The sequence below is a fragment of the Eulemur rufifrons genome, chromosome 7, assembly GCF_041146395.1.
Source record: "Eulemur rufifrons isolate Redbay chromosome 7, OSU_ERuf_1, whole genome shotgun sequence".
In the NCBI taxonomy this organism is placed as follows: Eukaryota; Metazoa; Chordata; class Mammalia; order Primates; family Lemuridae; genus Eulemur; species Eulemur rufifrons.
The window spans coordinates 257,835,959-257,849,855 of NC_090989.1; the positions used below are offsets into that span (position 1 = coordinate 257,835,959).

A 13,897-nucleotide genomic window follows, 5' to 3' on the forward strand; every position below is an offset into this window, starting at 1 on the left:
CCAACATGGTGGAGTAGAAAGCCCTCTGACTTCAGAGTCAGTACACACAGCTTATGTTCTAGCTTTAATACTCGTTAGCCTTGTAACCAACCTCCTGAGAGACAAGGTCCTTAACCTTTCTGAGCCTCAGTATCCACAACTGTAAAATGAGGATAAAATAGTATCTTCTTCAGAGAACTGGGAGGAAGATGTAATTAGTTATTCCACGTTCTGTCATGGGGCACTGCGCAGCCAGCAAACAGTCTTTCTGAAAGCTTTCGATTTTCACTTTTCCACCTATGCCACGTGATTAAACCCAGCCTGACAGCCTTTTGTTCCTCACCCCCAGACAGCAGGAATATCTTCTGCCTTGTCTTTGTCCTAACATAAAATTGGACAAAAGTGTAAGATTTTTGGATTGCACCCAGACTGTGTCAGTACAAAGGCCCTAAATAAATGCTGCAGTTAGAAACAGTCTTGGCTCATCCACAGAGCAGAGACAAAAGTGACTAGCTTCCCAAGGGCGAAGCACATGATTTTGTGGCTGGCTTTATTTATTCAGGGAAGAACTTGGAAATTTTGTGCCAACAGCAAAAGTACACATTTCGACGGCTATCTCGTCTCCCTTTGTAGAGCCATTGCGGCACCATGTGCTAAACTCGAGAGAACTGGACTTTACTACGTTTGGGACATTCTAGCTTCAGCCTCACCATTGCTTTTGATTTTAGCTTTCTGGGGCTTCTAAAATCTTCAGGGCTTAACCTACCACTTTGCCAGCACTGATCCATCGCTGAACTCTCCATGCTGGGTTTTTATTTTCTTGGTTGTCCAGATGGGTTTGCTCTGTGTTGTGGAGAATGTGGTTAATTAAGGGCTTCGGGCAGAACCACAAGTGCTTTTCAAGTTTTTCTTGCTGATTGGTTCATTGCTCTCCTTATCTCATTATCCACATTTCTCCTCCAGTCTCAAGAATGAAATCATCATAAAGGATTGACACTGGCTGACCTGTAGCCTGCAAAACTGCTACCTTCTTGACTGCCTTGTGGTTTCTCTGGGAGAAAAAAAAATTGTGACATTAACTCATATTAAAAAAAAAAAGCATGAGTTTTTCTGAAAATAGATGTGAACAAATTAGGTGTCCTGGGAATTAGCCAAAGCTAAGTAATTAATGATCTTTTTTTCTGTGTGAATAAGGAAAATGTTTAATAAGTATTGCTAAAGTTCTCTAAAAACAGTCCTTTCTTATGGAGCAGAATCTTCCGAATTGATGGTATCTGGACACTCAAGGACAAAAGTAGAAAACTGAACTACGAGTGCCGAGTGTAAGGAGCTTTCATTCAAACAAATGTTTGCCGAACACCTGGCAGATGCTAAATACTACACGCATCACATAATTTACCCCTCATAAATAGAAAGGACTAGACAGAAATGCAGCAAGCCACAGGGACTAGTTTACTTAATTGATTCCGGTTGTGACCTGGTTCAGATTCACACCTGTCAGACTCTAAAACTGGTGCTCAAGTCCATCGAACAGGTGCTTTTTCATCTAGATGCAAAGTTATATGCATTTACTCATGTGATGGGGTTGGTGCTGAGCTAGAGAGGAAATCCTGCCATTGTGGTGGCATTCTAATGACATCAAGCTAAGGCATAGATTGTGAGTGAACCTGTCAAGTTTCACTCTGTGGTTTACAAGCTAGCGAAGTACAGAGACAGGGGACGACATGTTGGTGAGAACACTGGAACAGGTGTTAACTTCATCCCAAAGTTTATTTACAGAGAGCAGTGTGGTCCGCAGTGTGGTTTGCTGCTGACTGCAGCAAACATCTACCTTTTGTTGGGGAGACTAATTTACATTTGTAACCATTCCAGATTGGACCACAAAATACCGTCAAATCCTTGGAATAATTTTTACCATCCTATGAAGTGTGGAGTTTCAGCAAGATAGAATAAAAGAATGAGAGGTCTTTGAGATACAGTCATTGAGTATACCTTGGTGGGGAACTTGTGGATGTTTGTTTGAAATTTAGGAAGCACTCAGGGACCGTATCAGGGAGTCACAATCCCTGGACACTTACTGGTTGCTGAAAAGAACCAGAGAATAAACTGACCATTAGCCAGAAGGCTGATGACCAGGTATGTAGATTAAGCCATTGCTTCTTTTTGAATTTTTTGAGAGAAGAAATTGATGTGGTGACTAAATACACAAACTTCTGGGCCAGACACCTGGGTATAAATTCTGATTCTAACACTTACCAGCTGTGTGAACCTGGGCACTCTGCTTTAAACTCTCTGCAAACTGTTTCCTCATCTACAAAAGGCAGTTTATAATTGGATCTGTTTCAAAGCGTGGTTGTATTAAATGAGTAAGAAATGCTATATAAATTTTGCTATTTTCTTCATCCCCATGATCTTTGTCTTTTGACACCTTTCTAAGTGTTTCCACTAAAAATTAAAAGAGAAAGAGAAAGTAAACCTAAGTTTTAGGGGTTTTTGGAAGAAATTTTAGCAAAAGGACAGGTGAAACTATGGATCCAAATTTGGGTTGCTAGTTGTTTGACTTCATTTTCCTTCTAATATGGATACTCATGATTGACTATGCATCAATCATAGGGTCTTTCGCAGACAGACAATTCCATAATAGCCAGCATGTATTGACTGCCTACAGGATGCCTAGCTGGTTTTTACTACAGTGGTTGGTGAGGTGAGAGGAGAGAGAGTTGATGCTAAAGGCAAACTTTTAGTTACCTCTTTCATACTTCTCCTTGGAATAACCATAAATATTCAGCATGTGTTGTTCATTTAGCCAACATTTAAAGCACTATGCTAGATGCTGTGAGAGACACAAAGAATTATAAGTCAGATCACTCTTGTAGTTTATAATCAGGACGAAAGGATAAGGCATATGCCCACAGAAAGTTAAATGAGGGCTTTGGAGTTTGACTGAATGACAAAATGAGAGCATAAAAGGCAAATCAGAGACTGGAAAGGGTTTAAGAGATTGCCTTCCCCCAGCCTGTCACTGATGACATAATGTTGCCTGTGGTTAAGCACCAAATCAGTGGCTGAGAAAGATGGTAAGTGTGCATGGCTTATTGACACATCAAAGCACAATTGTTTTGAATGACTGACTGAGTTGAATACTGTCATTTGAGAAGGCTTCCTGGCAGAGGCAGAAATTGAACTGTGCCTTGAAGGATATGTAGGAATTGAAAAGGCAAAGAGAAAAGAAGAAAGGGCTGTCATGTATTTTTAGAGACCTCAACTTAACATGGGGAATAAATTTACAGTAAGGTATTGTTTTTGTCATTTTTTCTTTAAGCATGGTATTTTAAAAAGAGATATTTTTGAGGCAATTCTCAAGAATAGTTTGCTCCATGCTGTGTCTAATTCTGGGCCAGATGAAGGCTGAGAGGGAACAATTGGGATTCATGAGGAAAACTAAAGAGGAGGCTGCAGGATGATTTAACAGGATAGTGAGCAGAAAGCTGTTCATCACCACTGGAGACAAAACAGGGAAGATGAATGTTTTAGTCTGAGGGATTTAAATAAGTAAGGAAAAGCATTTTGACATCCCCACAACTCCCTCTTTAATCAAGTACTAAATCTTATCTATTTGGTCTTCTAATTATTTTTTAATGCACTCACCTGTCTCTATTGCCTTATCCCTAACCTAAGGCGCCTTCTCCTCTTGTCTAGGGGATCACAGACTTTGGCCACTTCACCATATTCATTCTTGTCCCATTCTCCCAAACCACTCTCTGCCAACTGAGCAATCTTCTACAAGCAAATCCAGTCATGGTAGTTTTCTTCCTTGAAACCTTTCAATAATTTACTTTTGTTCTTAGAACTAGTTTCAAATGTTTCACCATGACATACCTGGCTCTGTATCCCACACCCTGTCTCTTCTACAGTCTCCTTGCGTGTCCCCATTACCTTTATGTTCCAGCCAGATGACCATGCTTTCCCTCATTCAGGAACTTCTCATGCATGATTCCTTTTGACAGGAATACACTTCCTACCCTTTGCCCTCTTAACTGCTATACACTCAAAGATCAGTTTTTCAAAAGAGATTTTCCTGGCCCCCTTGCCTATGTTTAATATTCCATTACAGGCCATGGAAGATATTGTTTTTATCTCACTTATAATTATTTGTTTAATGTCATCTTTTCAAGAGACACTTGGGATATAACTGGCGAATAAAATAAGAAGTTGTGAAACTTACGTTCTGGCAGTTAGAGAATGAGAATAAATAATATAATTTAAATTATATTATATAGTATGTCACCTAATATAAATTATATAGTATGTCAACTCCGAAGTGGCACAGATAAGAGAAAGAAGAAAGAGGTAAAAAGCATCAGGAATGCTAGATGCGGAAAGCAGTGTGCAATGTTACAAAGAACGGTCAGCATATCTCCATGTCCTACAAAATTAACTCAAGAAATAGCACAGAGTTAAATGTAAAAAGTTAAACTGCACAACTACAATCTGTGTAGAGCCTGACATGGAGTGGTAAGTCCTCAATAAATGTTTGTCAAAAAGATAAATGAGCAAAATTGTCATTATTATCACACTCATTCAAAATTCTAAGGTTGGTTTAGTCACAGAATGCACACGATACTTTCTGATTGTGTGGCAGTGCTGCAAACCATGGCTTAGCCCAGTGTGGTCTGAATCCCTCTCAGAAATCTCCTGTGGTGAAAGGGAATTCCTCTTACCTGTTTTTCCTGTCTCCTCTGAGGTCCCAACAGAGTCCCACAGAGCCAATTAATTACCCTGTCGACAGGGCACAGGGACTTCCTGGCAGTGATTTCTGAGGGTGCCAGAGAATGTAATGACAAAAATAAAACCCCTCTGTTCCAAAGAGTAGACATGCAGATAGATTTGGTATCTCAACTCACGGATTGCTCACGCATTCTCTCTCTCTCTCTCTCTCTCTCACACACACACACACACATGTATTTTCTCTTCCTGTCTCCCCTTCTGAAAAACAAACAGCTTGGCTCCTGGGCAGCTTAGCTTTAAATTGGAAAATGCAGTCTTGCTTGGCAGAACAACAGTATCACAGCCTCCCCACTGCTCTGAACAGCTTGTGACATACATCCCTGCAGGCAAGACTGTAACCGGCTGTCTAATATCCTGGAACCACCACATCCAAAAGGACTTTCCTGTGCAGCTTCTTTAGACTTCTAGTCTAGGGGGCATTTCCTCTCTTCTGTAGCAATTTCTCACTCTTTTGCTTTTTGTTTGATCTTTTGCTTCTTTTCTTTCTGCTTAATGAGCCCCATCTCTTGGATCATTGGAAACCACTGTGGCCCTGGAGATGCGAACCGGAAGTCAAAGGGCAACGGAAAAGAACCAATGACAGTTCTGAAAGGGCACTTTGGTACCTCTGACCTTAATAACATAACAAATGCCCCTTCTAAGCCTCTTCAGAGAGCCCCAGATTCAAACAGTACTTTCTACCCATCTCTCTTCCCTGCTCATCTCAAAAATGCAAAAACTAGATTGAAGCCAGGTCTGGCATGGTTCTAATTATTTCTCATCTTAGTTGGTGGTGGCCCCTAATAAGTCCCCCTAACTCCACTGGTCACCCCCTGCCATCCCTTTTGTATTCTCTTAGTTCAAGTTAATGAAGAGGCTCTAAAGTCCTTAGCTTGCATGCAACAGTCTCACCCCTGTCTCCACTCTAGCTATGCCCAATGCTGTTTTCCTTCTTGTCTCCTATGTGCTGGCCAAGCTCACCTAACCATAATCCCACACCATAGATATAATGAGATGCTGTGCTCCCTGCTTTGTTCATTCCACTCCTTATGCATAGAAATTCTTTTCCCTCCTGCTGGGCCTCTTCGTAACTTACCTGTCCTCATAGGCCCAGCTCAAGTATCAACTATGGAAATAATTTCTACTTCCAGTGAATTATCGTTATCTACATTACGTTTTAATAGATTCTGCATTTCCATCTGCACTTGCTCTCTTGCTAGGTTGTAAGCTACCTGCTGTCAATGACTGCTTGACTCATATTTGCATCACTGGAAGCCTTAAAAAGGGCCTTGCACCTAGTAGATACTTAGTGAAGCCTTATTGGATTCATGGGTGAATAAATAACAAGGAACCTTCTCAATGCCTGTTTTCAAAATAGTTTAACAAAAGGCATTATGACACTAGGAATACCAGAGCCTTTCTAAAATGTGGCTCATTTTTGAATAGACTTTAACATAATCCAAGTTCATCTTAAACTTTATCAATGAACATTTTTCAGTGGAAGGGTGTGGAAGAGATACCAGAATAAAACAATTTTTTACCTTTAATATAGTCAGTCCAACATGGAGCATGATGACAACAGGATAGGGGTTTAATTATAATTTTGTTTATAATTACAATTACTTTTTTATATTTGGAATTTTATAACCATGGAGGATGTAAGAGTATACAAATACTTATATTTAAGTATATTTAAGAATCATATTCATTACTTTTGAGAACAATTACAACATATTCTCTGCCTATTTTTGCCCCGAACTTTAAGCTGAGTACAACTTTCCCTGGAGCTTCCCCGATGTCTCAGCACTTCCGGTGTGTGTGTGTACGTGTGTGTGTGTGTGTGTGTGTGTACGTGTGTGTGCATGTGCATGCCCATGTCTCTCTCTCTCTCTTTCTGCTTCTGGTTCTTGCTTCAGTGCTTTTAAGGTTTCAGTTTAACTGAGCATCAAAACCTCATTTCCTTCCAGCCTTTGATTTTATTGAAGGAAACATTAACTGACTACTTTATAATTAAGAAAATCTCTTTGTGCCTTTCTACTTTTTAAAGCTAGTTTTTTTCCTAGTGGAAACCTAGGGGGAAACAGTAACAACAATTTAAAAAAGAAATTGGGGCACTGCCCTGCTTGTCTGGGGACTGTGGTTTCCTATTTAGCAGTTTTCCTGGTGGTGGATCATAAGATGATCCAGGGTACCCCCCTTCCCATCCGTCATTTTGACATTATGCTCTCTGTTTGGTCTCTGCGGCTTCCAGTCACCCACTGAGTTTTGTGGTTGGCATCATCCTTGTGCTTACTGTTGTTTTGAAAAGACTGGTTTCTGACAGAGATGGCTTATTCTTAGATGGACTCAGATTTTTTTTAAATTTAACCTTCTGTTACATTTAATTAAAAAATACACCTTTTAAAGAAGTAATCTAAAGTGGTTTTTTTTTTTTTTTTTTTTTTCATAATCAGAAAGATCCAGAAGTAGAATTCAGTGGAATAGTCCTTCTTTTCAATTTTACATTTTGAAATGTGTTCTGGTTTACATTTTGATTTCTAGGACTTCTGAACACTTTATTTTTTGTTGTTCTTTGAGTCTAAGGCATACTAGTCTTAGGTCAATCCTCCCTACGTCTTGCCTGAACTGAACAATATGGCCTTAATCTAGGTCTTGAGTCAATCCTTTCTGCCTGCTCCAATGAGCTAAGATTGAGTCAGGATCTAAGAAACTGAACCAGCGCAAATGTAGAATCAAACGAGGGAGCTGAGTAGCTGAGTCACATTGTTTATGTCAACATTTACTGTGTACCTACTATGTGCCAAGCACCGTACAGTGCTTAGCAAGACAAACATGGTCCTGGCCTCATGGAACAAAGCTGACTGCCCAGAAAAGAAAAGATATGAAGCAATTACACAATAAATACTGTGAAAGGAGTATGATGAAAGTATGTAATAGAGACCTGAACCAGTCTGGGAGGGCAACAAAACTTTCCCATTGAAAATGGCATTTTATTGCAGATCTGAAAGATAGGCAGACATTTCTTAGGCAAATATGCAGGAGGGAAGAGTGTTGTAGGCAGTGGCAATGGCTTGTGAGAAAGAGCTTGAAATGTTGCAGAAACTGACTGGATGGAGTGCAGAAAGGCTGGTGGTGGGCATGGGGTGGGGAGTGTTGCAAAATGGGGCTGGAGAGGATTGATAGAGTCAAAGAGTTATAGCAAGCCCAGATATGAGCCAGGCAACCTTCTGCCTTCGGAGGCCCACTCATGTGTACGGGGCCCAGCAGTAGGAACCCTAGATGCCAAATAAAACTCCAGTGGCGGAGGCATTAGCTGTCTCACAGACTGTCCATTTGGGCATAGGACTGAAGTGTGAACCAGCCATACTCATAAGTTCAAAGGATTCATTTAGATAAATAGAGAAGCTGAGTCCTGGTCACTCACTTGAGGTCCAGGCGGAGATCTAGGCTTGGAGAGAGACTGAAGTACCGTGAGAGTGAGTCATCAGAGTTAAGCAATATGAACAAAGCCAAAGGATTGATCTTATGAATGAGGACAATGTACTTTGGGAGCCTTGAGGGAACCTGGAATTATCCATGGGTTTGACAAGCCACTTAAGAACAATGTGGGGGTCCAAGTATGCTCACAGGCCCCCCGAATCTAAGTAGTTTGCAAAAAGTTGACTCAGTTCTAGGTTTCCCTGGATTGTGGGTCTTGTGTTCTGTGTCTCGCTGCCTTAGTCAGGGTTAGCTCAAGGGCTGGATGGTGGATCTAGCTATGAGAAACTAGAGGGGAGAAACTGGAGAAAACGGGGATGCCAATGCCTTCCTCTTATTGTGTGTGGGCCTTCTCATTGGCATCCTTTACAAGCTTTGAAACGCATCTCTGAAAGTGAACAAAGTATTTCTCTTGAAAACCCAAGTAGTGTATTCCTAAATCCCACACCATCTATTGATGAAATTGATTTTGCACTTATTCACAACCTCATTTGATTTGTTCCTTTAATGTCTTTATTGCTTTAGAAAGTAGTTAAGTTTTTCTTGCATTAGGGAATTAAATGCAAACTGTGATTTTGGCCAGAGATCATGTACTGAATAGAAATTATCCAGAGTACAGAGGAGTAGCTCAGTACCACCGAGGAAGTTAATGCCTGTGTAATATGTGTTAAGGATGAGCTGCCGTTGGGGATTATGACTTATTCTGAGTGCCAGGGAATATGATGACATGTGACTCTCACAGTGGATTTTTCTTACCTTTTAATTTTTCCTTTTCTTCTCCAACTTCCCTCAACTCCAGTTAAAATTTGAAATCATAGAGAAATAAGCTCTAGTTTCTCCCTTTTTAATTCTAGCCACAATCTCATTTCAATCTTAAAACCAACCTAATTTTGAAGAACTTCTGGGAAGTTTCACCATGTAAAATACTATAAAACTCACATCAGAGATGCCTTTGACATGACCTGGTCCATGGATTGTGTTGTCACACAAGTATGTGTGTGCCCCAAAGCAGGGAAAAACACACCAATCAGTGACCCAAATATTAGAACTAATATCTTAAGAAGTCTTCCAAAAAATGAAAGAAATCTCAGTAACTATTCAGTATTCTGTAACAGACAAACTAAAGGCGGGGGGGGGGGGGGGGGAACCTGTGCTACAAGGAGTACTTTTCAGTGTCACTTGTGATCCCTGAATGAGAAATGTTTTCATGCTAAAGTTATTATTCAAGCAAAACTTAAGTACCCTACCTGATACCTGGTGAGTTAGGTTTTCTACTTTGGTTGGTGGGAACAGAAGGTATTCTTGGCCCTGTATGAGCCCCGATTATATGCTCTGATCCTCTTGGATGGTTTCTCTCTGAGCCCTGGGTAGGTTCCACCCAAGCATATGCTTATCAGTGGTCTGCAGAAGACTCAAGGACCATCTGCAAAACTCCTGAGGACTCTCTGTGCAACATTGTCCTCTCTGGAATCCCACCTTGCAAATTCTAGTTGCTTTGGCCTTCCCATATTCCCAGCTCTATCTACCCAGCTCAGGGAGACCACTGGCCACTTGTCTGAGTTCCTCTGTCAGTGCTGTGACCCAGACATTGTCTGCAAGCAGTAAGCTAGGACAATCCCAGGGTTCACCTCTGTTTATTCTTTCAGAGATCATTGCACTTCATTGCCTCATGTCCAATGTCTCGAATACCATTGTCTCATTTACTTTTGTCTGTATTTCTTAGTTGTTTCAGGTGTGAAATCCAGTCCTGGTTACTTTATCTTGGCTTGAAGCAAACTCCCTCCAGGACTATTTTAAGGTCCTTAAAATTGTTTCCAATCCTCACTTTTTGAGACCCTAATCCCTATGATAACAAACCCATAAAGAGTAACCTATGTTCATCCAACCGTAAATTTTTATTTTGTGGCAAAGTGAATGAAATGAAAATATTTTAACTATTCTTTTGAAATTATTTTTCTGAATCACTAATTTAATTTACAATTATCTATAGTTTCCTTACAAAGGAATTTTTTAGAATTAAGAATATCTTGGGGGGGGGAGGCAGAAAGAAGAGAAAAAAAAAGAAAGAAAAGAATATCTCACCTATAAATCATTTTCAAATTAATTAAATTGTTATGAACACTAAGTTTAATAGTTAATGAAATTGTCAGAGTTTTATCTTTTTAGGCATGTTCTTACATATTTATTCATTTGGCTTTGCATATTTTTCGTGCCTTTTAAAAAATGTCTTATGTATTTTCATGGGCTCTTAAATAGTTCACAGGCCCTAGGATTTGGGCCTGCAGTACCTAATGGATAAAACAGCCCTGCTTTCTTCTGGAGTTCAGAGTGGTAGTAACTACCAGTTACAGTAGCTTTAATATCACCCCAGCTGTGGGCTGGTTTGGGAAGCCCTTTGTTTCCCGAAATGCCAATAAGGCCCCTTGACAATTTCTAGGTTTCCCTTCTAGATTTCTAGATTAGATAGTAGGCAGGAATAGATTTGTTCCCTTGGCCAAAACCGTGGCCTTTATCCCAGGTGAAACAGTTTTTCCACATACTCAAAAATTCTCATGTCCTAGGGATTCTGCTCTCAATCTTCCTAAATGAGTGGTTCTCCATCAGGGGTGGTCCCCATGCTGTCCTCCTCTCCCTCCTTGAAGGAGACATTTGACGAAGTTTGGAGACACTTTTTGTCACACTCAGATTGTTGGGGGAGGATTGCTACTATTGGAATCCTGTGGGTAGAGGCCAGGGATAGTGCTAAATTACAGCAATGCTCAGGATAGCCTCTCACAACAGAGAATGATCTGGCCTCCAAGTTCAACAGTAGCAGAGTAGAGAAACACTCTCTGAAATCAATGTGGGCTAAAGTACAAAATTCTTGGACTTAGAAAGGTACAATTTGCGGGGAGGGGAGTCTGGTTGTTGCTGCCTAGTTGATTTTTAGATTTTTAAATTCATGTCATCCTAACTTTGAAGGGAACCACTATGGCATTTTTAGAAAAATTAACTCAATCTATATCTATAGAGAGAGCAAGCTCGAGCGTCCTTAAAATCAGAGATGCTGGGCTGCCGGCAATGACCACCGGTGGTGACTTTGACAACTGGCATTTTAACTCACATCAAGGCCAGGCTGAAAGGCCCCAGGGAGTCCTGGAGACCCTTTTCAAGGGTAGTGTTGTCCTTTGCAACTTCTTTCACTGATGGGGTGGATCCAACTTTGCATAGTTTAGAAATCAAAGAGGTTTATCCCCATCCTGCTGTCACCATGCTCCATCACCATCTGTTTTCAGTATCACTAACACAGATACTTTGTAATCAGTAATTATTTTGTATTTGTCCTAATAGCAATTAATACACTTCTCATGAACAAGAGGAAATTTTGTAGAAAATTCAGCAGGAACACATGAGATGGCATTGATTCTCTCACTGGGATTCATATCCCAATGAAGTCTGATTCATAATGTACTTACCTACCTACAAATGAAGAGCTTTTATCTGAGTTAATTGGCAAGAAACAGCAGTGTGTATCAATATTGATCTTTTTTTTTTCCTTTTATGTTCTTATCTGATGTGGAAATAACCAATCCTGTACTTCTTGTCCTTGAGGCATTCTGATTGTGAGAGTTTGTGAGCTGCATGTATGAAAACAAATTAGCTCATTCTTGAACTTTATACAATTTGACCTGGTATTGTTTTTAGAGTTTCACAAACATGTTAGGCTGATTCATGTCTTTGGAACCTTTGCTTTTGCTGGTCCCTTTAGCTGAAATGTCTCTCCCCCTGAGATGATAGGGGAGCACCTACTCTATTTTAATCAAAAAAGAAATTAAAACATTTTCTTAGGCCCCTAAAAAATATTGTGGTCCCTAAGTACTGTGTCTAACGGATAAGACATCTCTGACCCCAAGAGTTAAAATTGATCATTTTTTTTTGTGCCACTGTTATCCCTCTTACTTACTTTTATGTCAGTACCTATAACACATTGTTATACTTATGCATATATTTGTTTTTCAGTCTTCTGAGATATCTGGGTTAAGTGCAAAATGAAAACAATACATGGTTGTCAAATCAATCCATTGTATGTTCTACATATAGATTTCTTTTTTATTGTAGAAAATATTCTTCTAAATTCTAAAATAGAATGCTGAAGTGACAGATGTATTATGAGGACTATAACAGATAATATCCATTTTAATTGAAAAAATTAAGTTGCCTAAGACTTAAATGATTTAAATAACATGATTGGTATGGACTTATAATGCATATAAAATTAAATTTGATCAGAGAAAGTTTTAATTGATAAGTGAGAAGTTGGTGTCTCAAAAAGAGAAGGAAATATATTTTAAAGTTTCATTCTGGAGAAGGGTAAGAAGAGACTTAGTAAAAATAGATATACATTAATGACATTAACATGAATTTATGACCTTTAACAAAAGTACAGTTGGCCATTTAAATAGACTAGTAATCCCTGTATCACCTTTTATGCCACAATCCAAATCCACAAGGACCGTTGGTAGGGATGACAGAAAAACAGAACAAATGAAAAATAATAACTATGAAGGTCAGTATTGCTTTGGATAGAGAATAAAAGATAAAGTGGGGAAAAAAATTTTATCTGATTTGAAAGTTTTGTAAAAGTCTAAAAATCTTCATTTCATTGCTTCTATTAAGAAGAACCAAAATTAACCGGTCTCCTAATACAATAATATTTTCAGTTCAAAGCAGGACAGAAATGTTCTAATAAAATATTAATGATAAGCTGCTGTTGCTCAGTGCTCCATTCTTGTAAATTAGGTGAATGTATTATCGCTTCAGTGTTTTGTGTTTGGGTCACATACACTGCACTGAAGGAACCCCGTGAAACAGATCAGTGATGTATTTATTAACCCAAAGTAGTTCATGGCTGTGTAGTCAAGGGAGCGAGGGCAAATAAAGATCAGGGAAGGATGTCAGCGATTAGTGCCTCGATACTAAACATCAGCTCCAAAGGGATAGGCAAGGACATAAGCAGATAAGACCCTAGGTTGCAAACTGGGAGGATTAGGCACAAGTAGGGGAGGTGCATGCAGGATGGGCAGTAACAAATGTTTTATACCAGAAACTGTGTTTCGTGGCATGAGGGCAGTCTACCAGGCACTATGTAGCACCAGGCAATTGGAATTCTATTCACTACAGCTCTGTGCACAAGGAGCTCCCTACCTGGCCATGTTGACACTAAGACTATTTATGGCTAGTATATATAGTTTGCTTTTCATTGGAATGATTATTAGTCTGACTTGTCTGGGTTGTAAATCACTATTTTGCATTGTTTGTACACAGCCTGCTTATGTAGAGGGCAGCTGATACATCTACGTAAGTACCTAAGGGACTTCTCAATATATAGTTCTTACACCATGCAACCTATTTCTGTTTCAGCCTGGACAGTTTTAGACGGTGCAGTCTTGCTACATGGTGTGAGAAATGGCTGTAGGAAACAACACTCAACGAAGTCATTCCATCATCCCGTGTTTTATATTTGTTGAGGTATGTGTATTTTTTTTAAACCTTTATGGACAAAGTAAAATAATAGTAGCCATTTTTATGCTGAGAACGTGGGATTGTTTTATAAAATTATTTAATCTCATGATAGGTAATTAAATTTTGGTAGCACAAATATTGAAGAATTAATAAATGATGCAAAATGTTTCTT

At 39.5% G+C, this 13,897-nt stretch overlaps 1 protein-coding gene across 2 annotated transcripts in view; it reads left to right on the top strand.

Annotated features, from left to right (window-relative positions):
• Positions 1–13,897, top strand: part of PLPPR1 (phospholipid phosphatase related 1) — a 256,436-nt gene that overhangs the window by 120,886 nt on the left and 121,653 nt on the right. The window contains exons 1-2 of one of the 2 annotated variants that reach the window (XM_069476644.1): positions 13,228–13,437; positions 13,624–13,731. In XM_069476644.1, coding sequence (XP_069332745.1) covers positions 13,669–13,731 — 63 coding nt within the window. In that variant the 5' untranslated portion in view covers positions 13,228–13,437; positions 13,624–13,668. Of the gene's footprint in view, positions 1–13,227; positions 13,438–13,623; positions 13,732–13,897 lie in introns of those variants that run through there. The other variant, XM_069476645.1, reaches the window with a different exon arrangement.